Source organism: Haliotis rubra, unplaced genomic scaffold (genome assembly GCF_003918875.1).
Source record: "Haliotis rubra isolate DU_JTF1 unplaced genomic scaffold, ASM391887v1 Scf400, whole genome shotgun sequence".
NCBI classification, from domain to species: Eukaryota; Metazoa; Mollusca; class Gastropoda; order Lepetellida; family Haliotidae; genus Haliotis; species Haliotis rubra.
Window position 1 is genome coordinate 749,409 of NW_025767081.1, and position 27,607 is coordinate 777,015.

General features: G+C 42.1%; 1 protein-coding gene across 1 annotated transcript; it reads left to right on the forward strand.

The window, feature by feature from the left end:
• The first annotated feature begins 952 nt into the window (after positions 1 to 952).
• On the forward strand, positions 953 to 27,385 carry LOC124287487 (O-acyltransferase like protein-like). Its single transcript, XM_046724041.1, has 15 exons — positions 953 to 1,765; positions 12,924 to 13,135; positions 13,822 to 13,912; positions 14,673 to 14,763; positions 15,400 to 15,752; positions 16,757 to 16,939; positions 17,324 to 17,417; positions 18,614 to 18,709; positions 19,085 to 19,250; positions 19,994 to 20,073; positions 21,773 to 21,871; positions 22,722 to 22,848; positions 23,699 to 23,891; positions 24,427 to 24,569; positions 25,642 to 27,385. Exons 1-15 carry the CDS (start codon positions 1,147 to 1,149, stop codon positions 25,765 to 25,767), a joined length of 2,673 nt encoding a protein of 890 aa, XP_046579997.1. The 5' UTR covers positions 953 to 1,146; the 3' UTR covers positions 25,768 to 27,385.
• The last annotated feature ends 222 nt before the right edge of the window (positions 27,386 to 27,607 follow it).

The window sequence follows — 27,607 nt, forward strand, 5'->3', positions numbered from 1 at the left end:
GCGTTAGAGAGCTAATATAATGAAACAGGCGTAAGTCAGGACCGGATGACATCAGTGTGCCACCACACACACACGCGCGCGCGCACACACACGCACGCACGTACACACGTACGTAGACACACATACAAACCGTTACGTCAGTGACCTTTCGCCTCTAACCACCCCTGAAAAAGTAAAATGTTCCACAAAACATTCACAGCATAAAATGTATGACACCTGAATGTTTACTTCGCAGACATTATTCAGATACATTTTCTTCGTGAAGTATGGGGTATCTTTACATCAGAATTTGGTGATCATCATCAGAAACAGTGAATTATCCTTTAAAAATGACCTGAATGGTCACTGGGTCTAACTTGACAATTGGTTCATCTGATCAGATACCGCCAGGATATAGCTTCAAGTTCAAACATTTCCAGAACTTGGTAAACAATCAGCTTCATGACGGTCGTATCCACAAGCAGACGAAGATGTACAACTTCAGACCTATTCTATGCATAAATATACAGTATTAACGCCTCTGTGCGCTTCTTTACAAGGAATTCAGAAATAATACAAAGTCTTCAGAACATGAACCCCCTCACGTACAACGTTTGAATTTAATGAGTCATTTGAACACAGATAGCTTGCATACTAGACTTTGACCTTTCTTCAGATGATCATGCAGAAGTTGAGGAATTTTGTTGCAAGATAAACAGTACAAAGATCGTACTTCGCAAGTTAATAGAAACTGGGTGGGTCAGTTTGTTGTTTGTAAAGCTGCCATCCAATCAGTGTTTGCCAATGAGTCACGAGGGATGTTAGTTATAGACCATACCATAGATAACAAAGATTCTATAATTAGTAACACGTTGCCATTGCAAACAGGTTCCAAAGTCCGAAAGACATGCCGTTGGTGTTGACATTCCTACATCGTCTATCTCTGAACGTCGTCGCACACCCCGGAGTTAGCTTGGCCGTTTGTGAACACTCCCTATCATAAAGCTCGCGACGACTGGCAACAGCGGACGTGTTTGGTAGCGCTCGTGAGTTGTCCATATCAGATCCTCCGACGACCTCAGTCTGAAATGTAAAGACCAATACGTCTCTAAAACCATCTGTTAGAGCGGAAACTATACATTGAGTAAAATTGGATGAACTAGAGCCATGATTCGCCATGCATTATTCGCCGGTGTGGTGTTTACATTTCTGTCGTATGTTTCCGGGCAAGCTGACTTAGAGCACAGTTACACCGCGGACAAGCAGCCCCTGAATGAAACAGCCCTGTTTGTGGCCGACGCTTTGTATAAACACCCCAAACTGTTCCGTAAGCTGCTGAAGATCGGTGCTGCTGCTAAGCCATTGTTGAATGTTGGGGGAGATGACCCAAAAACTTCCATGTTTTTGGACTTTGTCCTGGATCTATTACCAGGAGTGCTGGGGTCTCCTCAAACCGCCAGCATCCTGGAAATCCTGGCAGACGAGCTCCACAGAGTCAACATCACTGATGTGTATCAGTACGTCCAAAGTCAACACTGGAACCAAACCGACCCAAGGACAAAGCAGGCGATCAGTGGAAGCCTTTTAAAAAGATTTGATAAACTCAGAGCTGCCCGGAGAGTCCTGACGCGTTATTCCGCTCGTGATTTTCTTCCCAGGACCAGCAACGACACCATCACCGACGTCTGCTACAACGACATGATGAATTTCATGGACGCCCTCGTCAGCGCTCAAATCCCACCAAGAGACAACCTCAACTACACTTTCATTCCCTGGGCTCTCAACAGTAAGTATATTTGTTTGTTGTTTAACGCCGCACTCAGCAATAATCTAGCTGTATGGCGGCGGTCTGTAAGTAAATAATCAAGTCTGGACAAGACAGTCAAGTGATCAACCGCATGGTGTCAACCAAGTCAGCGAGCCTGATCACCCGATCCCGTTAGTCGCCTCTTTCGTCAAGAATACGTTGCGAAATACCAAATCTAACCCGGGTCTTCACGATTACCACTTCACATGTATGTGGCGTTTTGACTTAGGTAACCGATAAACAACTCCCAATATACGACAACTAGAGTTCCTGTGTACATATAACCCTTATTCAAGTCATCGACGTCTCCACCCTCCTTTACAAACTTAATGATGGGTTTGGTACCGTATTCATATAGACACAATGTATTTGAATGTATATTTAGTAACAGTATTTTTAAAATCAGGACTGAATGAATGGTTTCAACTTATTCATGCCAAGAAAACGACACCACGTTTTTCATTGGAAGAGCATGTTGAAATACTCTCTTCAAAAAGCACTTTGTCTATAGACGTTTGAATTTTCACCTTTTGCCATTGAAATTACATAAAATAATTGTTCTTAAACTAACGCAATAATTTCTTCTAAAATGGCTCATGCGTTTCTCTTTTTGAAGAGTGTATTTGTCGCCTAGCAGTACATATTTATCTAATTATTAATACATCACATCCCGTGAGAAATTGGGGTATGCAGCAATTGTCATCCAACATCGGCTTCAGTAAGGATCAGGTGGTCTCCGTGTATTGCATAGCGGATGGTGTCGCCCCGCAACGAGATAAGTCGCCCATGATATTAACCACTTGCATGCCATTTCTAGGCTCAGTAAATCGTCGAGGTTGGAGAAAGCATGGGTATCGCTGTTTCGGTGTATAACAACACTCAAACACTCACTGGCCCAACCATCACCCTAACGAAGAGACTCGACAACAGCGTGATACGTCACATCCTCGATAATCTCCAGGGTATACGTTACGATCACTCTCCACTATACCCTGGATGCATCCACGGCTTGGCCCCATAATTATATTACCTCCCTTGGCCAGCATTTTATCCAATCATGTGTCTACGCTGGGAAGTTGAGCGAACCAATCACAACTGACTTCTTAAATTATCTAACCGTTTAAACTTGGCAACACAATTGAAGCAGAGGTACTCTGAAAGAGGTAGAAGGAGTTCTTTCATATATTTTTTGAAAGTTTCAGATCTGTCAGTTTGTCTGTATTTTTTCCCAAAAAATCTGAGTGGCACTGCGAACAAACCTTCATGACTGCGACCGCTATATTTGGCTACTGTGAGAATGCGGAGTCAGCAAAAGGGAGGTAATATAATTATGGGGCCAAACCGTGGATGCATCCAGGGTATAGCGGAGAGTGATCGTAACGTATACCCTGAAGATTATCGAGGATGGATACGTCACTGCGAAACGAATAGACTAATGCTTAGTCTCCGAATATATATAATTTTGATAGTAACAGACAAGCCCATCTAAATTGAAAAGGAGCCCCAGGGAGACCAGAGATTCAGAACCTGAACCTGAGGAAATCTAGACTTGCTTTATTTAGGGCTTTAGCACTGCAGAGAGGGCTAGGCAGTAGGGAACATAGTGTGGTTCAGGGACTGTGAGACAGAATACGAAACGAATAGTGTACGGTTTAAGTGATGAGTGTAAATGTTGTCATAACAACAGAGTTTGCTAAATAAGAGTTACATTTACTAGAAATCAACAGACAGTAAACAGTTTTGGACAGACATGTCTATGTCAACAGACTGTGTGCAGCAGATTTTTTAGGGAATCATGACAATTCATACAAAAACATAACTGTATCTGGGGAGGGTCATATTAAATGAAAGGCACGTGCAGGGAGGGTCATGAATAAGACTAACATCTTATTAAAAAGGTTTCAGAGCTTCTGCATTTTATGACAAATAGTTATATAATACGAAATATTATAAGCCTTAGGGGGAGAGTCACCATATTCAGTACATAAAAAAAACTCTGAAAGCACTGTGAAGGTTAAAACGCTATTGCCAGTTGGGTTAGCACATTTTTGCTGGTTGAATTAGCACGTTATTGTGAAATAGGTTAGTACACTATTGCTTGTGGGGTAAGCTCGTTTTTGCTTGTCTGGTCAACATATGTTGCTAGTTGGGTAACCACGGCATTGCCAGCTGGGTTAGCATGCACTTGTTTGTTAGGTAGCATGATGCTGCTAGCTAGGTTAGCAGGATATTGCTGGTTGATAAGCACGTTTTTGCTAGGTTACCAGGATATTGCATGGTTGATAAGCACGTTATTGCTAGGTTAGCAGGATATTGCTGGTTGATAAGCACGTTATTGCTAGGTTAGCAGGATATTGCATGGTTGATAGGCACGTTATTGCTAGGTTAGCAGGATATTGCTGGTTGATAAGCACGTTATTGCTAGGTTAGCAGGATATTGCTGGTTGATAAGCACGTTATTGCTAGGTTATCAGGATATTGCATGGTTGATAAGCACGTTATTGCTAGGTTACCAGGATATTGCAAGTTGATAAGCACGTTATTGCTAGGTTAGCAGGCTCTTGCGTGTTGGGTAGCATGGTATTGCCAGCTAGGTTAGCACGCTATTGCTGGTTGGCAAGCATGGCATTGCCAGCTGGGTTAGCATGCTATTGTCTGTTGGGTAGCATGGTATTGCTATCTAGGTTAGCAGGATATTGCTGGTTGATAAGCACGCTAGTCCTTGGTTAGCAGGATATTTCGTGTTGGGTAGCATGGCATTGTTAGTCAGGTTAGCACTCCAATGCAAGTTGGGTAGAATGGCATTGCCAGCATGGTATTACTAGCTGGGTCAGCACGCACTTGATTGTCACTGTCAGCGCAGGCATAGCTATTTATAGGCCGTCATGATAAAGCTGGAACGCCCGTGTGCGGCGTGTAACAACATCATCTCACTGACGCGGTCACAGTCAGCTGTCGTAGTTGGAGGCGTGATCAATTCAAACCGCATTACCTGCTCTGCTTTCAAAGTCCAAGCAGTGTCACACACAAACAATTGAGACTAAGGAGGCTATCAGCTGATCTCTCTGTCTCGTGATGGACACAGAGGATGTTAGTCTGGATGTTTTCTGAATTCAATCAGTTTTTGTCAAACGCGAATAGAATCTATTGGTATCAATTATGTATCTTCAGAAACACTGGAAAGTGAACAAAATAACGAATAGTCTACACGAAGCATATTTTTCGGTACTAAAATGTGAATAATATAATATAATATAATATAATATAATATAATATAATATAATATAATATAATATAATATAATAATATAATATAATATAATATAATATAATATAATATAATATAATATAATATAATATAATATATTTGATTGATTGATTGATTGATTGATTGATATAATTAATATAATATAATATAATAAAATAAAATAAAATAAAATAAAATAAAATAAAATAAAATAAAATAAAATAAAATAAAATAAAATAAATGGAATGGACTGACTGACTGACTGAGTTTGGAATGGACTGACTGACTGACTGAGTTTGGTTTTACGCCGCTTTTAGCAATATTCCAGCAACATCACGGCGGGGGACACCAGAAATGGGCTTCACACATTGTACCCATGTGGGGATTCGAACCCGGGTCTTCGGCGTAACGAGCCAACGCTTTAACCACTAGGCTACCCCACCGCCCCTTGGAATGAAATGGAATGAAATGGAATGAAATCAAATCAAATCAAATGAAATGATATGATATGATATGATATGATATGATATGATATGATATAGTTAATATAATATAATATAATATAATATCGCAGCACTAACAATTTGTGGTATATTACATACAGACAAAAATTTAAAACACGTTATCGAATGGTAACAAACTGAGATCTACACTATTTTAATACACTTTTGAAAACAGCCTGTTCAGCAGAAAGAAATTATAAACTTGTATGGAATCAAAATCAGAGTCTTTTGATGGATGAAGGGCCACACCTTCTAAAATGCCATGTGTGACCAAGGACTGATAGAGTAGATATGGTTGTATGACGCTTTAAGTCAAAACATAACTTACATCACAAATTATACCAGTTTAGCGCTCGAACATAGTCCGTGGGCGTAACGTGACGAGCGAACAATGTAATAACTGGCCTATGTCATAGCCCCCACAGTTCATGCATTCGGGGGCGAATATTCTTGATATGCACGCCATATTTCATACACATTTAAGTGTTATGTAACTTTTGTAGAAAGATACGTTATCCGAGGCGCTGAGCACGTGGTCTGGAACTTCAGCGTACGTGATCAGAAGCCACGTCTCGGCCATTTCCGTAAATAGCAATCGGAATGTCTCCTACTGGCACATCTGATATGTCGGTTGACGCTTGCTACGTTTACCGGACATGGACGTTTACGCGCACCTGTTCAAAGTATAAACAGATAACGACTGTAAATAAACACTGGAACCATCACATCTTGCCATCCATTGTTGCATGAGTGATGTTGATTCCTTACACGTCCTTCTTCATGAGCACGCCACGAGGGTTGGGAGTTGTTTGGTGTTTTTGACAAATATGTATTGTCCATTGTAATTATTGAACAGTAACATATGAATAATCGTTTTCCACGACTGGTTCTTCCTTCGGTTAACTTTTCTTCCATTTCTGAGATTTTATTGAATTATTCATATTATTATGGTTACATATACCTCTTTGTTATTTTATATTCCTGTTTGTTGCTAGTTATATACATTGTGTGCTCTAATAGTTCAGAGCGCATTAAATAATATCTTAGCCATATTACACACAAAAATGGACACACACACACACACACACACATGGAAACGAACGTGGCTAATGGTATCAGTTGAATGTTACCGAACTTACACAAAACTGAGACCTGCGAAGATAACCCAAGACACCTAAGCTAAATATCAGACATATAAGGGCCATTTCGACCACTGGGATTAGGAAACATTCTATTAATTTAAAATAAAACTGGTATATTGATTAACGTACCAACAACAACCAAGCATTTATAATATGATCTTGTATGATCTATTTCAAGACAATCTTTACACATCGATTGCTAAACATATCAGAAATGAGTAAAGGATTTATCAGACACCTTTCGTGCAGATAATGATTAGATATTCGAGGTATTTAGGCTGGTTCAATATGTGGATAACTGTGACATGTGCCTGAATGAAGACAAGGTCCCAGCAAGTCTTCAGCAAGGTTCAGCGCGTTGTCAGATACAATATAGACTAAGGCTTAGTCTCTGAATATATATAATTTGGATAGTAACAAACAAGCCCATTTATATTGAAAAGGAGCCCTAGGGAGACAGAGATTCAGACCGAACCTGAGGAAATCTAGACTTGCTTTATTTAGGGCTTTAGCACTGCAGAGAGGGCTTGGCAGTAGGGAAATGATGTGGTTCAGGGACTGTGAGACAGACTAGATACAATACTGTGTAAGTCAAAAACATATGCAATATTGTGTATACGTCCGTCCGGAGGGTTGGGTGGGGGTGTTGTGTGTGCAGCCTCCCCATACCTCACTCAACCCCCGACCCCCTACCCCCACACCTCTTTTTATTGATTTTTAACAAGCATACTTATTAAGTAAAACATATGAAAACAAAAACATAAACGTTTTGGCATATTTTGCTTAAGGATGAAAGAAAAACAATTATTTGCCTCCAACAAACGCTGTTTCCGCATTTTTATTTCTAATAAATCCAACTCTAAAATCATCCCACGACCCCCTTCCCCACCCAAACTTCACCCACATATGTTTATTTCCGAAAACATGTATCCGCGCAGATACACTTGAGAAAACAACATGAGTTTTACCATTTTGTTCGTTTGTTTTCAGGAAAGAGACTCTTCCCTACAAACCCCACCCCATTCGAAATTTTACTTCCCTTCAGGCATTGAACTGTTACTTAAATACTGATTCACTATCGGCAGTGCCAAGAAATTCCGCACATTAAAAGGATCACTCACGATAATATACTTAACAAACATTTAGGGAACATGAGTGAGTGAGTATGGTTTTACGTCGCTTTAGCAATATACATCAGCATTACACGGCGGGGGACACCAGAATTTGGCTTCACACATTGTACCCATGTGGGGAATCGAACCCGGGTCTTCGGCGTGACGAGCTAAAGCTTTGACCACTTGGCCCCCCTATCCCTCGGAAACACTGAGTGTGCGTAGCCTACCGAACGACTGACTGACTGACTGACTGAGTTTGGTTTTACGCCGTTTTTAGCAATAATCCAGCAACATCACGGCGGGGGACACCAGAAATGGGCTTCACACAATGTACCCATTGGTGCCTACCGAACGATCGCCAACCGAGCATTGTGTTCACATTACAGATACAATTCCACAAGGCACAAGGCACTCCAGTTATCAAAGGTTGTGTTTACTGACAACATAATCAGTGTCAGTGGGTATGTTGTTTGTTTTTTTAAATCATGATATGATAAGAAGCTGCGTTACTAACACGGTTTCCTAATTCATCCAGCTACATATCATAAGATCTATAAAACAACGTGGCGTCGTTGAGTGCAACCCACTGATAATCTCACCCACTGACAGACATGTGACGAGGGCATGACGCATTCCACCTTCATGGACGTCAGTTTCAGAAACGGGTATATCAGCCGAACCCACCCTTTCGTCCGCCAAGGACGTGTCACCTACCATGTGTTCATCCGCCTAATCACTCCGCGAGGGCGTGCTTCTCAGCATGTTTCTGAACTTTGGTCTGACAAAATGTGACCACGGAATTCTAATTTCAGCCACATTTGCTAGGTTACTTATATGATAACATGACATGTACTTACACTGGTCGGGCGCTGTTGGAACAGTGTTTCAGTTATATTTTCGTGTTGTTAACTTAGCACTCAATATTCCAGTTATATCACGGCGGTCTGTAAATAATCGAGTCTGCCAGACAAGCCAGTGATCGACATCATGAGCGTCGATTTTTGCAGTTGAGATAGGATGACATTTATTAACCAGGCTAGCCATCCGATCCCGTTAGTCACCTCTGACGACAAGCACGGGTTTTAACAAAGAAGAATCATACTTCTTGTTGTGGGTTAATGAAAGTGGTAAATATCTACGGCTTGCGCTATTTCGTGCACACCTCCCTAACTAGCTGTGATAAAACTGAAATATTGTTAAAACTAGCGTAAAACCCAGTTACTCTCATTTTACGTTGCTCCTGCCGGGTACCCAGTTATAGCTGGATACGGACTCTACACTCACACCACTTGTGATAGCCCCTAAATATGCCGGAAGCTATGTATGGGAGAAACCACGACTACGAGGGTTTACTAGAGATTGTGAGCCCTGAGAGTCGGGAACATCCCTCGGGCCTTCGGACAGATCTCAAACAAACCTTCGCGTTGACCTCTCATGTTGTATCTACCTGGTAACTTTAAGGTGCGTGTTTACAGAGGCATAGTCTAGTATTTAGTCATTCTAATTGCTTGGCAATCGAACAAGGCAACTTCTTATCAACCTACCTCACGTATAACTCAGACAGTCTTTTCGAAATCGTATCATATGGTTAGACTATATAATCAGAGATGTGTATTGTAAATCCCCGGAATGTGTATTGTAAATCCCCGGGAGGTGTATTGTAAATCCCCAGGAGGTGTATTGTAAATCCCCGGGATGTGAGTTGATTCCCAGACCTCTGCTGTGACTTTGCACTGATCATTTCTAAACCTAGGATATTATTCATGATTGATACAACTTTGTCTTGCTATCACTGATCGTAAAATATCACATTATTGAAAACTTCCAATATAGTGGCGATAACTGAGAGTCGGGAACATCCCTCGGGAACACCCCTCCTCTCAGGGTTCACAATCTCTAGTAAACCCGAGTAGGAGTGGTTTCTCCGACTTATCAACCGTTTTTGCGTAAAATATCTTTTAAAATAATATGTAACGATCGACATCAATACGCCCCGGGCAGAACACCATTGATGGGACAGCCGGCAAATGATGGAACAGCCGGTGTCAACTGGGATTCGACTGGCAGCCAACACCTTGCCTTGCACGCGCAATGCACGTGCTACCCGTGTCCTGCCCGCAGTACCCGTCTTGTGAGGAACACACGTTTCATACTGACAAACAATCTCATTCTTCACAGCGATCCTTCGTAGCCTAGTGGATAAAACCACGAAGTTAGAGAGCGAAGGGTTGCACTGTACAATTCACATCCCGGGGATTTACAATACACATTCCGGGGATTTACAATACACATCTCTGATTATATAGTCTAACCATATGATACGATTTCGAAAAGACTGTCTGAGTTATACGTGAGGTAGGTTGATAAGAAGTTGCCTTGTTCGATAAATGAGTAACACCCCCAAGCAATTAGAATGACTAAATACTAGACTATACCTCTGTAAACACGCACCTTCAAGTTACCAGGTAGATACAACATGAAAGGTCAACGCGAAGGTTTGTTTGAGATCTGTCAAGATATGCATTACATTTCCGGAGCCAAAGTAACTACTATTCACACTTTGCTAAGGATCAAATCATTGATTCAACAGAAAACTATGATGGTTTAAATATCTAAGCTTATTGTAAGAATGGATCCTAGGTTTCAGTATGTCACTGCATCTTGTGCATCCCATACCTGCTATTGACAGGTGTTGTGTACTTGACAATGACCCGTGCCATGATTTGCAAAATGGTTGATTGGTGCCATGGAAACCATTTTCATGGTTACTCATGTCTCAAGTGCATACGGTTAGCTTAAAGTGGCTGTTTGCCTAAAGTGGGGTTACCATATCATTATTTATCCAGATTTAGATAGATACAGTTTCAAATAATAAATCTATGTTTAAGTAAAGTTGGGAATTTTTGTTATCCTTAGCAAAGTGTGAGTAGTATGTCTGTTAGCCACTTAAGCTTAGTTCCAATTGCAAGTTCAACCAATGAGAATAAAAACCTCATGAACCAAAGGCAAAGCCTAAAGTATCCCGTCCCTTTACGTCACATGGCCATCCCATTCTCGCCTATCTAACCAACCCCGTCCAGTTCCAACTAGTATCATCCAAGAAGTTGACTATCCATACAACTTGGTTTTCCTTCAGTACCATCCAATTCCAAGCAGTCCCGTGCTTCCCCTCTCCATATCACCCCGCCCCTTCACGTCCCATGATCATCCGAGTCTACGCCTACCATCTCGACCTTCCAACCCATCCAAATCAACCCTATCACATCCCATCCAATGTCCTCCCATCCTATCCCATCCAGTCCCGTGCGAAGCCCATTTCTGGTGCCCCCCGCCGTGATATTGCTTGATTATTGCTAAAAGCGACGTAAAACTAAACTCACTCACTCACCATCCAGGGCCGTCCCATCATGTCCCGTCCAATCCCACCCCGTCCTATTAAACGCCTCTATGCAACCCCGTACTATTCCACCCCATCATTTAATCCAAGTGAAAATTGTGTCCTGTTTATCAGCCCCTGCCCCTACCCTACCCCTACCCCTACCCCACCCCACCCCATTCCAACCCACCCTACACAACCCACCCATCACACCAATCCCAAGCGAAGTCCAACCTCAGCCACGCACCTACTAGTATATATTTCCATATTAAAAACTCTCAATCCAAATCCGTTCTTATCAAAAGCCACCTACAGTGATAAAGAGGACTCCTAATCCACCCACGGTATATTGGCGTGTAGGGTCACCCTGCAACACAGTGGTAACAGTAACGTTGTCAAATGCAAACACTGAATTTGTTATCTCGGCCATCCAGAAAGTGGAACACATTAATTTTAGAGGCCTCTAGAGAATACTGGGGTACCCCTCTATACACACCTCACCCCTGAGTGTACAAACAAGGATAATACGACGTGACGTGAGGACAAAATCCGCCCATAATTCCGTCTCCAGGAGACGTTAAACCCGAGCTTATCTTCCTTGGTACACCCCTCTTAAACACTGGAATCTAAACTAGATATTGTGTTGGTTTAAAAGCATGGTTTGAATTAATTTAATTTTAATTTTGGAAAGAGTAAAATATTCACATATACTATTAAAAAAAGGTGAAAGAACACCCGCGATAAGTAGAAACTGTTCCAATACGAACAAGCCATGGCAAATTAATCATCGTCACATACAAGAACAGGTGTTTTAAAAAAATATTTAAGTAGTATATTTGTTTGCTATATCAATCAACATGTGAATAAGGAATTTCTTGTAACAATTCGTAATTATACACCCTGTCTTTACAAGATCACCCAGAACGGACAAAGAGTGGTGGGATAGTTTACTGTTTATGTGATCGATTATCAACATGGCTGCGATACCTGGTTCATATTACTATTTGCTGTGCCTTGCTCGTAGCACCGTAAGACCTCACTCATTGTCGTGTCAGTTATCCAGGGCACACTGCTGGCTAGTCTGGAATTTGACCTTGCAACCACGAACCAGGGCCTGCAGTTTAACCTTGGCGTTGTATATATTCCTAGTGATAAAGGTTATCTCACAATAATTAGATAAAGGTCAGCGTTAATAACGCACTAAGAGGTTTTGACACTGTCTCCGTTAAACGTCTCATTTTCATAATTAATTAACAGGTGTCACTCCAACAAATATAACGTCTCTGTCTCTTTCACCAGACTGCTTATCGCTGCATATTGTCTTAGATTACTGAAGACACAAACGAATACCCGAACACAGAATCATGTAGCAGTAGTTATAACGTTTCCCGTACAGAACAGCTCTGAACAGATTGTAAGGACAGTTGAACTTAAATTCCTCATGTATTCATAAACCCTATAGAATCTACCTATAGAAGTATCAGAAAATATACACTATGACCAAACATTTGTAAACGTCATCAAAACGCAGGATGAAAACAGTCGCTGAAACGCTGCAAGTGTGTGACTTAAGTTTTACGCCGCACTCAGCAATATTCCAGCTATATGGCAGTGAAACGCTGCAAACGTGGACATAATTAATTTGGGCCTCCTTGCTTTCCAAAATCTTGGCATCACATATATTCAATTTTTTTATGGAAAACTTTTGAAAACCTTATCATGTGAATATATCTTTTACTTTGTTCATTTTGACAGTGTTCGACGCCTTCGGTAAACCTACCGGTGGTATCACTAAAGGTTCCCTCTACTGGGTCGGGTCATATGACCTTTGCATGTCCATCAAGGCGGGACTTCCGGCGGGCGTCGTTTTGGGAAACAGGACACTCTCGACCCCGATCAAGTTCAATGGGAAGTTCTGTAGAGCCCAGTTCAGACTTCCGGAAGCGGTGATCAAAAGTTTCAATGTGGTACGTTTTGTTTGTTGCTTGGGGCGGTGGGGTAGTCTAGTGGTCAAAGCGTTGGCTCGTCACGCCGAAGACCCGGGTTCGAATCCCCACATGGGTACAATGTGTGAAGCCCATTTCTGGTGTTCCCCGCCGTGATGTTGCTGGAATATTGCTAAAAGCGGCGTAAAACCAAACTCAGTCAGTCAGTGTTTGTTGCTTTGTTTGTGTAATGCCGCACTCAGCAATATTCCAGCCATATGGAGGCGATCTGTAGATATCGAGTCTGGACCAGACAATCCAGTGATCACAATGTGGTTAATCAATCAATTTTTAAGCACTTTCGGTCCTAAGAATGACATTAATTCTGCTTTCAAAGTGACAAAGCATGTTGATAAGCGCAAAGGCCGTTATCTTTGACGCTGCGTAAATACCCATAGAATCAATATTTATGAATTCATTGCGGTGCAAGAAGACAAGATATGACATCATAAAAAGTGAACGATTTGAATTTCGGAATAGATTTACAATTTTGTAAACATTGATATCAGTTCCAAATATCAATATATATTTAATATGAAAAATTGAGGCAGAATTTTTTATAGAAATATGCGTTCACTTTTAGTAATTCCTTGATGAGACGGTTGTTATCGTTAAGTGACGATGACATGGCAGTTCGGACACACTGTTTTGATTGTACTTTCTTTCAGGACACACGCGGGGTCAAGATAAGTCTCTCCTGGGGAATGTGTGTGCCTGATTCTTGCCACAGCAATGACATCGCCCAAATGTTTGACTTAGGTACGTCCTCGATACAGTCATGTTTGACTTAAGTACGTCCTAGATACAGTCATGTTTAACTTAGGTACGTCCTAGATACAGTCATGTTTGACTAAGGTACGTCTTAGATACAGTCATGTTTGACTAAGGTACGTCTTAGATACAGTCATGTTTGATTTAGGTAGGTCTTAGATACAGTCATGTTTGACTTAGGTACGTCTTAGATACAGTCATGTTTGACTCAGATCCGCATAGATACAGTGACGATATCGCCCAAATGTTTAACATACGTACTGCTTAGATACAGTGATGACATCGCCGAGACGTTTCACCTAGGTACGTTTTAGATACAGTGATTCTTAGCTCAAATGTGCAATTTAGAATATACAGTCTCAGATGTAGTTGAACTATTTCTCTTAGGATGTAAAGATGCCTTCGCTCAGATGTCTGACGTGTTTCATTTAGGATATACACGTCATATGTTGGCCACTTTCCGGGTGTTATTGAGTATTTGAAGCACGGGAATTCGTTTTGAACTGACGGCGTAAGCCCGTGCTTTAAATACCCAATAACACACGGAATTTGGCCAACACGTGTTAAAGGACAATGTAAACACAAAGGTAAACCAAAAGGTCCACACGCGGTTTTTTTCTGTCGGCACTCATTGGCATTGATTGCGGGAACAGCAGTGAAGTGTCATGAGCCGGTCGTTTCGGCTGGACACCATCATGATGTACAACTGATGTACTGAAACAGCTGTGACAATGCTCTATCCTTCCAGGAATTATCAAGGGGAAAGGAATGACACCCCACACGGTCACCTGCTTCGAGGACAAGGATCTCACCAAAGACACATCGGGACTCGTTGCTGCGTAAGTACTTGTCAAAACATCGTGGTTACGCCTTTGTATGTGGATCGATTGGCACATAAACAGTCGCCATATGTAGGAATTTTGGCAGAGAGTCTCCCCAATAGCAAAATCCTGTGCTCTGTACGGATTTGGAGTCCTATTTTTTTCACTGTATTGAGGCACAGTACGTCCTAACCCGAGAAGACAGAGGTTAGAATTGCAGATCTTCAGCAACACATGCTTGTCGTAAGAAGCGACTAACGGGATCTGGTGGTCAGGCTCGCTGACTTGGTTGACACATGTTATAGTATCCTAATTGCGTAGATCGACGCTCGTGATGTTGATCACTGGATTGTCTGGTCGAGACTCGATTATTTTCAGACCGCCGCCATATGGCTGGAATATTGCTGAGTGTGGTGATAAACAACAAACTAACTTCCTTTTGGGTGTCACAATACATCCCGGCATCCAAACTTATCTCGAGATAGAAGGGGCGGTGGGATACCCTAGTAGTTAATGCGTTCGCTCGGCACGCGGAAGGCCCGGTTGAAACCCATTTCTTGTGTCCTCCGCCGTGATATAACTGGAAGATTGCTAAAAGCCGCATAAAACCCAGCTCACTCACTCACTCACTCGAGAAAACATTTCTCTTTACAGCATTATCTTACTGGTCTTCGTTGTCGTCGTGGTATTCTCCACTCTCGTGGATGGAGTCGGCGATTGGATAAAAGACAACATCAATACTGATAACGAAGAGAGCGACAACACCTACGAATTGAGTAAAATCAACGGCAACGTTAATGGTGGCTACGTGGCCGGTCCGGATGAGGGTAGTAGTCAGAATGTGATGGAGCTGAAATCAGCGGGCGAACTCCCCCCTGCCTACACCCCCCACCAGAACGACAAGGGAGACCTGGGAGAAGAGTATCTGAATGGTGGAGCCAGGAAGATCAATAACACCTCGGGGGTCAAGGTTAGCAGGCCCTCCAAAGGGAAACCGAAACAAACAGGTATTCTTCCTTTGTATATACGAACCATTGGCGCAAGCGATCCGGGGCTTCGTTCCACAAAGCTATCGTATCGCTAAGGCGATCGTAACTATCATACTTTTACATAGACATACGGTGCCGTTGAGATCCGGGTTAGAACTGGGCCCCGTTCCTCAAAGCGATCGTAGCGCTAAGGTGATCGTAACTCCCATACTTTAACATAGACTTACGACTGTCGTAGCGCTACGATCGCTTTGAGGAACGGGGCCCTGGTTTTCAGCAACCAATGCTTGTCGTAAGAGGCGACTAACGGGATCGGGACTTGATTATTTACTGACTACCGTCATATAGCTGAAATATTGTGCTGTGGCGTTAAACAACAAACAAACAAACAAACAGACGTACGACTCATAGCAACGATCACTTTGTTGAACGGGGTATAGCGCATATGCACATTGTCAGCTCAAAATCTAAAAACAGAAAACATTGTACCTTCGTGGATTTGTGCCACTGAGGCAGTTTTGATCTTGATTTGCACATTTGAAGAAAAAGGTCTGATTACAAAAAATGAAGCGCTCGGGCTACCATTTCATATGGTGTCCTAGTCGTCTAAAGATAGGTTGCGTCCCTTAGGCATGCGAGGAGCCGGCAACAGCGGGGAAACCGTGATATAAGTGATTCTATTGAAAGTGGCGTAAGGAAACTCATACATAGATCGAACCCGGGTCTTTTGCGTAACGAGCGGACGCTTAAACCACTGGGCTACCCCAGCGTTCAAATAATATGGAGAAGACTTATGCAGGGGTATTATTACCACCAGGTGTATGGGAAAACCTAGTGGTTAAAGGCTTTGCTTGCTACAAGGGAGAACTGAGTCCAAGTATGACTACAATGTATGGTGTCCACTATTATGTAGCCCATACAATTGTATTCCCAAATTCCCCCAAAAGACCGAAACACATACACAATTTATCCCATGCAATTGTCGCTACCGTTTTCCACAACATGGCGTATTTCTGTTTCAGTGTGTCAGCAGTTGACCAAGGCATTCTCTCTGTATACAAACATCCCCAAAATCCTGAACGGGACAAAGAACCCTAACGCCATCCATTGCCTGCACGGCATCAGGTTCTTCAGCATCTTGTGGGTTATCCTCGGCCACACCTACAACTACGGCATCATCTCAGCCACTGACAACCCTACGACGGGTGAGTGCATACAGGGAGGAATGTTTGTCCTTGGTCAAAGAGTCAGGTAAAGCTTGGTGTTCGGGAGTCAAGGAGTCAGATAAAGCTTGGTGTTCGGGAGTCAAGGAGTCAGGTAAAGCTTGGTGTTCGGGAGTCAAGTAAAGCTGAATGTTCAGGAGTCGGCTTGGTGCAAGTCGGAGAGTTTGTGAGTCGGCTTGCTTCGACTCGGAGAGTTGGGTTGTAGACTTGGTGCAACTTGGAGAGTTGGGGGGTCGCAATGGTGCCACTCGGAGAGCTGAAATCGTTCAGACCCGTGATATAGCCGGAATGGTGTGGCATAATACATTTTGTATATACAACAAGCAATTTATCTTCTTCACACGGTTATGTGTGTATCTTTTCCAGAGAACCTGATCGACGCTGACAAGCTGTTCCATCGCTTCTCCTTCCAGGGAATCCAAGCTGCAGGTTTCGCCGTGGATACATTCTTCCTGCTAAGGTTAGACTTCACATGCAAGAAAGCTCCATGGGCCCGATCCACAAACGTTCGTGGTACTAAGCCAATGATAAAGTATAGAGATACGACAGGTCGTAACGTTACGAGGGAGTGTAGTTGTAGTTTTACGCCGCTTTTAGCAATATTCCAGCAACATCACGACAGGGGACACCAGAAATGGGCTTCACACATCTTACCCATGTAGGGATTCGAACCCGGGTCTTCGGCGTGACGCGCGAACGCTTTAACCACTGGGCTACCCCACCGCCCCCGTAACGTAACGAACCCTTTGTGGATCAGGACCCAGGCCCACATTACTTCACGTGTAGCCAGAATATCCTTCAGTTCGATGTGAGCAGTACATGCACGTCCCTTGGTCGATAAAATACTCACCTCCCTTTACTTACTTGTAGACCCAAAACACACATTGCCAAATACAGCTGAGGATTCAGTGGTCAGTGCCTGTTCTAAAGGTCATGGTAGTAAGGGGAAGTAACCCAGAAAACCATGTATTCAGTCCACCCTGTACACGCCTGTGTCGCGTTGTTTGAACCAGCTGTCTGGAGTAGATCAGGGCAGGGCTGGGAAACGCCCGCTACCTTCCGTTCTATCTGCAAACGTTTTAGTTGAAACCATAAACAGATACGGATACGTAGTTTTAAAAAAGGCAACTTTATCCCGAGTGAGAGAGAGACACAATAATTGCTGTTTTGTCATGTGATGTGTTGTATAGCGCTGCACTGGTCAATGCTGGTCCAAATTTGGCCAAAGCAACGCCACCCACTTGTCTTACTTCTTTCATCTCATCATTGCTGAACACAGTTCCTATTGTTGGGTTGACGTTGTACAGCGATGTGTTGTAACAGCGCTTCACTGGTCAATGATAGTCGGCCCGAATGTCAGAATAATAAGGGGAGGTAATCCTTTATGTTTTGTGTTCAGTTAACATCTGTACATGTCTTGTCTCTCCGGGTCGGGGTGGCGGTGGGGTAGCCTAGTGGTTAAAGCTAGTGGTTCGATTCCCCACATGGGTGCAATGTGCGAAGCCCATTTCTGGTGTCCCCCGCCGAGATATTGCTGGAATATTGCTAAAAGCGGCGTAAAACCCAACGCACTCACTCACTTGGGGTCGGCTGACCCTGAACGGCTTGATAATAAGGGGAAGTAACCCTGTAAGTGACGTATTTTCTCGTCTCCAGTGGTCTGCTGATCTGCTTCCTGACCTTGAAGGATGTAAAGAAGAGGCCCGTCAACTGTGGCTACATGGGGATGTTCTACTTCCACAGATACTGGCGGTAGGGGTTATTTCCATGTCCAAATCTGTCAGGTTATGTTGTTGTATAGATACATGGTGAATATTGAAGTCAATTTAACTATTATCTTCTTATTCCGGAATAATAACTAAATATTTCTTTGCTCCATTAGTAAGCACAATGACCTAGCTTTGAGGAAAGCTTTGCAATTGACAATTGCGTTGATGGTACTAACAATCATATCATCAGTGTTGGCAATTGTCCGCAAAGTTGACAAATATGCTATCAGCATCGACAATCGCGTTGTTGGTGTTAACAGCCATATCATTAATCTTCGCAATCGCATAATCAATATCGACAACCGAAATCAAGTAATCGGGTTTCTATTAAGTCATGCTGACAACATGTCTGTTTCAGCCTGACCCCCATCTACATGATCGTCATGATGGCATTCTCGTGTCTGTACCGTTATTTGGGAGAAGGACCTCTCTGGCCGGCAGACTTACCGGCCGCGGACAACTGTAAGCAGTACTGGTGGACCAACCTCCTCTACGTCAACAACCTCGTCCACGTCGACAACCAGGTTGGTCACCAGGGTGACGTTTGTCCACAGTAACAATCGACTTTTGTGTTGTATTTGACGAAATTCCCTGGTCGTCGGAAACGTATTTCGAGTTATCCATATGTAGCAGGGCGTGGGGTCATCCCACAAATGACATCCTTACCTTGTCAGCTTGCTGACGGGGTTAACCTCTTTGGCCATGTGGACAAGGCGTCCGACTTCGGATCAGAAGGTCCGTGGTTCGATGGTCACCACTATCGCGGAGATTTTATGGCCGCTTCAGATAGTTTGAGCAATTAGTGTGAATTTGGGCGATGATGCCTTGAAAGATCACAAACGATCATCGTCTTGCACGACATGGTCGCGATAATTCAGCATTCATTTAAGTCTTATTACGACATCAACATCAGAAAATCACCAAGGTGAATTTGTGATAATCTAAATGAACTCGTCTGTCTCGTCGATAGACAAGGAGTCGTTTCTAAAAACGAATATTCATAATGTTAATTTGTGAGAGGCAACTAACGGGATCGGATCGACACCCTCGTTGACCTTTGTATACATGTCACCGTGTACCAATTATGTGAATCACTGGATTGTATGGTCCAGGCTCGAACTCGATACTATTTTACTCACAGCTGTCGCAGAGCTGGAATAATGTTGAATGCGGCGTTAACCGCTGAACAAACACAACGCAGGTTTTAGTATTGTTCATCGGGGAACACATTTATGTCATTTACTGTATGTGACCCTTCCCTCCACAGTGCCTGGGATGGTCGTGGTACCTAGCTGATGATATGCAGTTCTACGTCATCTCACCTTTGTTTATCCTCCTTCTTCATCGGTGAGTGGTACATTCAATCTTTATTTACAGTACTGAAAAGGCCGTAGGCCTATAGTACATTTTACACACAGTAGCAGATGGTACAATAGAGATGAATATATCGTAAATAATATCACATCAGGCCCCCGTTTCACAAAGCTCTCGTAAGCCTAAGATCTCGTAACTTTTCTCGTAGCATTCGTACTTCCTATGTTAGCGTATAGGAGGTGCGAATGCTACGAGAAAGGTTACGAGATCTTAGGCTTACGAGAGCTTTGTGAAACGGGGCCCAGGCCCCGATTTCTCGAAACAAACTTAAGTTTTTACTCAAATTTCAAACTGAGTTGGGCAATTTAAAACAGCTGAATTTTTAACTTAACTGCATTTTTTAAATAAAAAAGCCCAAACAGCTTAAGTAATCTATCCACCAAACTCAAATCGTCTACTATTTTTGAGTTTAATATCGATTTTAGTTCATTCTGGGAAATGCATTTTCTCAAATTTGAGTAAAAACTCTAACTTAAGTCGAAACTAAGACTTAAGTTTGTTTCGAGAAATCGGGGCCTGTATTGCAGAGGATCTGGTATTCATTGCATGGTATATACATTGCAAGGTATTTTGTGACTGTTTGATTTTGGAATGACATGTGGGTATAGAATTTGTCTATTCGGGGGTTCAAATAGAAATATTTCTTTATGTATTCTTTTCTGGTATTGGTATACAATGGACAAACAATCAAGACAACATTATATTTACACAAGCAGTTTTCTGCGGTATCCCTAAATGTCTACCCTTTTCTATTACAAGATCATAAGAACTACATCTGGTTCATTCATTATATGCTAAACAAATTATTAGGGATCTTCAATATTATAGAGGTACGTTTGTATGAGAAAACGACCTTGAAAGCAATCCTAAAATTTATTCAAGATCCCGAAATATTTTTTTCTGTTTACGTCGCTTTTAGCAATACCCCAGCAATATCACGCCGGGGACACCAGAAATGGGCTTCACACATTGTACCCATGTAGGGAATCGAACCTCACATTCTACTCGTGTATAGTCCGTTTGACTCATAAGCAGTGTGTACGAGCCAGGTGTACGAGAAGTGCCGACAAAGTTATTGATTCATCCACCTGTGCTGTGCCGTCTCCATCCTTCCTCGCGGGCGGTGGGGTAGCCTAGTGGTTAAAGCGTTGGCTCGTCACGCCGAAGACCCGGGTTCGAATCCCCACATGGGTACATTGTGTGAAGCCCATTTCTGGTGTCCCCCGCCGTGATGTTGCTAGAATATTGCTAAAAGCGGCGTAAAACCAAACTCAGTCAGTCAGTCAGCCATCCTTCCTCGCACACCTGGCTGTTCCTCTCTTTGCACTCCTCCCTCGTAACAAATAGTGAACTGTGTAAATATTTTAATGATAGTTTGTGAAACAACTTTTTTTATTTTTAAGACAAAAATTCTGCAAACAACTCACGGAGTTGGTCTGATGTTTTGATTATGATCAGCGTTTCATTGAGTATTATATGTTTATTAGTTTTCGAGTTAGATTGCAATTCATCGGTCCGCTTTTGAGCCAAACGGACTGTAATAAATCGTACCTGGGTTGTCAGCGTGACGAGCGAACGCTTTTACCTTTAGGCTACCCCACCGCCCCTCGATGAGATAAAGGTGAGGTAACTACCCAAATATGTTTTATTATAACGTTTCCTGCTACTCCAGCATCCCTGTTGCTGGTGTCCTGACGACCGTGTCGATGATGTTCGCCGGGATTGGCTCTTCTTTCGCGATGGAATACAAGTACGGCGGAGACATGTTCAGGTGAGCTATCGTGAAATAAATTAGTTACACTTACCAAATTTGACTTTGTTTGCTGTTTAACGCCGCACTCAGCAATATTCCACCTTTATGATGGTGGTCTGTAAATATTCGACTCTGGATCAAAATCATCACAATCTATGCAGTTTGGATATGTCAACCAAGTCAGCCAGCCTGACCACCTGATCCCGTTGCATTGGTTGTTGAAGACCAAATTCTAAATCGGATCTTCACGGGTAAATACATTAAGTAACTTTCCCAGGTGGTTTATTTGTTGCTTAACGCCGTACTCAGCAATATTCCAGCTATATGGCAGCAGTCTGTAAATAATCGAGTCTGGACCGGACAATCCAGTGATCAACAGCAAGACTGACTGACTGAGTTTAGTTTTACGCCGCTTTTAGCAATATTCCAGCAATATCACGGCGGGGGACACCAGAAATGGGCTTAACACATTGTGGTCCATGTGGGGATTCGAACCCGGGTCTTCTTTAACCTCAACAGCAAGAACATCGATCTACGCAATTGGGAACTGATGACACGTGTCAACCAAGTCAGCGAGCCTGATCGCCCGATCCTGTTAGTCGCCTCTTAGGGCAAGCGTGGGTCATGGAAATATGTAGAATTTGATCACGACTGTTTTGTTTATTAGGACTGACAGAGTTCAGTTTAAGCAAAATGTTGCATATGTCATGTGATATGGAATATATATGCTCTAAATTCCCCTAAAAAGTAATAAATATATCAATCACTGATCACAATATGAATGGTCTTTGTCGAGAAGTTACATGGTCAAAACGCCATGAAAAGAGTTTTTGAGTTAATGGCGTATCATGTTTTTATTGGTGTACAGGATGAAGGAGAATCCCCATTACTGGGCGGACGTGTACATCGTCCCCTGGACCCGTGTCGGTGCCTACTGTGTCGGCATCCTCCTCGGCTACATCATGTTCAAAACCAAGAAAGGAACGCTGTCTAACGTAAGCATCTGATTGGTTCAACACTAAGCTGAATGGATTTGATTGGATGAATCGCATACTAGATATCTTGTAGATTTTAACTGCTTATGAACTCGCTTCTTGACAGGAATCTTGTCTATTTTAATTCCCAAGCTGAAGAAAAACACGCCATTTTGATTTGCGAGTAATGTACCGTATTTCATATAATTCAATTTGGATTGTAAATCGATTTGGTTGTCACTATTTTAATCTGTTACTCGGTTACATCATCAGTTGTAATGAAAGCACATGACGTTATCCAATTGTATCATAACGTCGGATTATCCCAGAGTAACGTGACGTTATGTCTGTCTCACAAACTTGAAAGTTGCGGATACGGTTAGAGTTTTTCGGATAATTACTGATTATATATTCTGCAATGTCGATAAACATTATTTATTATACACTTAATTGAAAGTTTCAGTTATGTGAGATCAGATGATTCATATCAACAGTGGAAACACACTGACAATTGGCATAACTAATCTGTGTTTGTATTGATCGTCAGCTGATATAATGAGGTCGTTTTCAATTCACCGATCAAATTATTCCGTAACTGCAAAAAATATTACGTTACGCAACTAAAGGTCATGATGTAAAATTATGTCTACAACAGCATGGTGTGATGCTGTTGATTCTACGGTGGGGTGACCTAGTGGTCAAAGCGTTCGCTCGTCACGTCGAAGACCCGGGTTCTATTCCCCACATGGCCACAATGTGTGAAGCTCATTTCGGGTGTCCCCGGCCGTGATATTGATGGAATATTGCCAAAAGCGGCGTAAAACTAAACTCACTCACTCCGCAGCGTAAATGTACATGTTGTGTTTTGTAGAAAAAAGCTCTGATTGGCTGGATTCTGACGTTCGCTGTGGGTGTGACGTTGTGCTATGTGACGTATGACTACCGCGCTGATGGCAAGGACCCATGGCCGAGGTGGGGAACGTCAATTTATGAATCGTTCGGGAGGCCGCTGTGGGCGATGTGTGTCGCCTGGATCGTCTACGCGTGTCACAATGGAAAAGGAGGTACGTATCACCCACTGGACTAATAACATCCTCCCTCACACACTGTTCGTCTCAGAAACTAGACAGGGATTTTAATAAACATGACATTGTTATCAACGTAGCTAAGATCGCTTTGTGGAACGTTGCACAACTCAATAGTACAATTATTTAGATTTGTTTGTTTGTTTGTTGTTTAACGCCGCACTCAGCAGTATCCCAGCTATATGGTGGCAGTCTGTATATAGTCGAGTCTGGACCACACAATCCAGTGATCAACAGCATGAGCATCGATCTACGCAGTTTGGATACGATGACATGTGTCAACCGAGTCAGCAAGCCTGACCACCCGACCCCGTTAGTCGCCTCATACTCGGATCTTCACGCGTACAGATTTGCCGTCATTGTGAATCCAGGTTATCAGCACAGTCCGCGTGTCTTGGGTTTCAGCAGAAACTATTAAATATAAAAGACTTAAGACACCTTGGATTAATTTCGTAATCGATATCGCATATATCAATGTCAAGGTCACTACGATATCCTATTCTTCCGGTTGCAGGCATCATCAACAGCATCCTGTCCTTCAGCGGCATCATCCCGCTGTCGAGGCTGACGTATGCCGCCTACCTCCTCCATCCCATAATGATGATTATCTATGTCTACGGCAGAAAGTCCCTCCTCTACATCAGCGACTACGACATCGTGAGTGACCCATATTGTGTTATTTTGACAGTAGCTCAAGCAATGGCGGAAGTAGTGAAGTTAAAGCAGAATCTACTGTTGCAGTGGTTGGTAAAGAAGTCGTAGCAGCAGTAGCAGCGACAGCAATAATAGTGGTAGTAGCAGCAGCAGCAGCCGCATAAGTGATATTCAGTATCAGAAGTATCTGTGGTGTTGACGAAATAAGGGGTAGTAGTAGTTGCAAAGCTTCTACTAGTAATACTAGTAATATATCAAAGTTGTTATTTCAGTAGTAGTTGTAGTAGTAGTAGTAGTAGTAGTCGGGGTAGCAGTGGCAACATCACTAGCAGACGTAGCAGCACTAACATTAGCCGCGTAGTAGCAGTAGCTGCACTGGAGTGAGTGAGTGAGTTTAGTTTTACGCCGCACTCAGCAATATTCCAGCTATATGGCGATGGTCTGTAAATAATCGAGTCTGGACCGGACAATCCAGTTATCAACAGCATGAGCATCGATCTGCGCAATTGGGAACCGATGACATGTGTCAACCAAGTCAGCGAGCCTGACCACCCGATCCCGTTAGTCGCCTTTTACAACAAGCATAGTCGCCTTTTATGACAAGAATGGGTTGCTGAAGACCTATTCTACCCCGGATCTTCACGGGTCAGCTGCACTGGTAGCAGTAGTAATAGCATTCGTAATGGAAGAAGATGCGCCGTGAGAACTTGAGGCAGCATACAGGAAACGGCTTGGCAGCTGAAGCATTCGGGGTCCCAGTCGTCATCGTTGAGCAGTAACATTACCAGTTCAGCAGCATCTGTATATATTGTGCTTGACATGCAACTGGGATTCGTGATGACCTTCGTGACGGAACCCGTGAAGTAAAACTAGGCTCACTCGCTCACTCATGACGGAAATGCTTAAGAGGCATGTTGCAAAGCTTAGATGATTTTGTATCAAGCATTAAGTTTGCGATCCAATGCCTTGTTCATATCTCAAGAGGGTTTTACCATTTGCTTATTTTGGATTTATCTTATTTGTCATTGATTCTGCGTTTTCATAAACGTATCACGTGACATCAAATGTGTTTCAGGCTTACCTGTACATGGGTCACGTGATCTGTACCTACCTGGCGGCGTTCTTCTTCTCCAGTATCTTTGAAGCACCGTTCCTCACACTGGAGAAGATACTCTTCCGGCGCGGCGGCCATTCAAGCTAATAATGCATTTTATTGGCCACATAACTTCTGCGTTGGAATTTCAATTAAATAGTCTTAAAAAGCGCAATGCATTTGAATTACGATGAAAACCGTAGTACAGGTGCACTCTGTTATTTTAAAGTCGTCACAATGCATCTTTATAAGCTTTGTTTTAACATCAATTATTTTGTGCATCTTGTGATAAACGATAATGGCCAGTCCAACCAAAGGCGTATAAACGTATATACGTCTTTGGTCCCACCAATGTTTGGGTACATATGTATGCTTTCGTATTTTGCTACGGGACAGTCACACTGACCTAGTTATTGAACAAAAAACAGACAATTCAGGGCAAGAATGATTTAGTTTTTCGCATGTTATACATGTTGCATTCTGTTCATGACTATAACCCCGTTCTATGTATAGATACAGTGATCTGATTAATATTCGTCGTGTTGTTTGCATTTTGTTTCATGTGTTTTTATTAATGATGTTTCTGTTTACGTTTATGTTTGATTTTGTATTGTCACAAAACCCGATATTGTGAACATCAAACGTTGGAATATCGAATTTATTTTTAGACAGTCATTGATACAAAATTGTCCGACAATGTTGATTATGAGCGTCATTTGATAAGAAAATCTGGCTTATATTAAATTAAAATCTGCAGATAGTATGTTTACCTTTTCGACAAAGTAAATGTTTCGAAAATATAAGTATTTCTGGAATTAACATTGATGTTAAACTAAGGGATAATGTAAGTGGACTTAGTATAAAAGTTTACTTTACTAACGCCATTTTGAACAGTTCTATAACGGTGTAGTTATATACACTCAGAGAGCATGTGAAACTAACAGATAATAATGTATATTTTCAAGGTTTATAATCATTTAAAAAATATGCTACTGTGAAAAAGAAACACTAATGTAAGCGTGATTGGCGTATTATTCTGCGTGTGAGCATTTACGATATAAATGATTTAAGGTTGTTTAATATCAAGAGCTTGGGAGAGTTTACAATACAATTGACAGTCACTTCATGTACTGTTATAGTATTACAGGTTTACTGTTGTTTTGTATGTACGTGTATCATACAAGCTGTGATATTTGAATCTAGTAACCCTCGTAAATGTGACGTGTGATCTATTTCTATATATTTTCAACAAATAAAGATGTTGTATTTCAATATTTATATATTTATATACAAATGTGATATTCTTTTTTCTGTAAATAATAATTTTGTTTACTTACAAAAATTACCAATATGGCAAAACATGTCTTAATTTTTTAAAGTATTAATTGTTTGCAATTATATGATTCGATGTAAATACAAAATAGCAATTCTGCTTGTGTGCATTGTGGGTGTAACTTCACCACTGATGGGTAATATACTTAAGGGCCACTCTATTTTCAGTCCTTCAGTATTTATGAATGATATTACAAAATCCAGAAATTTTATGAGCGATTCCCTGTATATGGAAATAAGTTGTAGTGTGTTTTCCTATGTCTTGACTTATCACACAAAGCGAACTTACAGCTGCATGTATGTACAAGGGAGAGATACAATAGTCGCTCTGTGAAATATGGACCCTGATATTTCCGATCTTCAAATAAATAATAAAAAAGAAGATAGACTGATACTTCTGTGGTTTTATCGTAAGTACAACTCATATCTCATATACTGAAACATTCCTGGAAGTCCACTGATTATAAAGCTGCGAGTGGGTGGGTGAGCGAGTGGGCGAGTGAATGAGTGGGCGAGTGAGTGAGTGAGCAAGCGAGTGAGCGAGTGAGTAAATACATGGAATCAAGTCCCAACTGTAAAATGATGGCCAGCGATCAATTCACGATGGAGACAACAA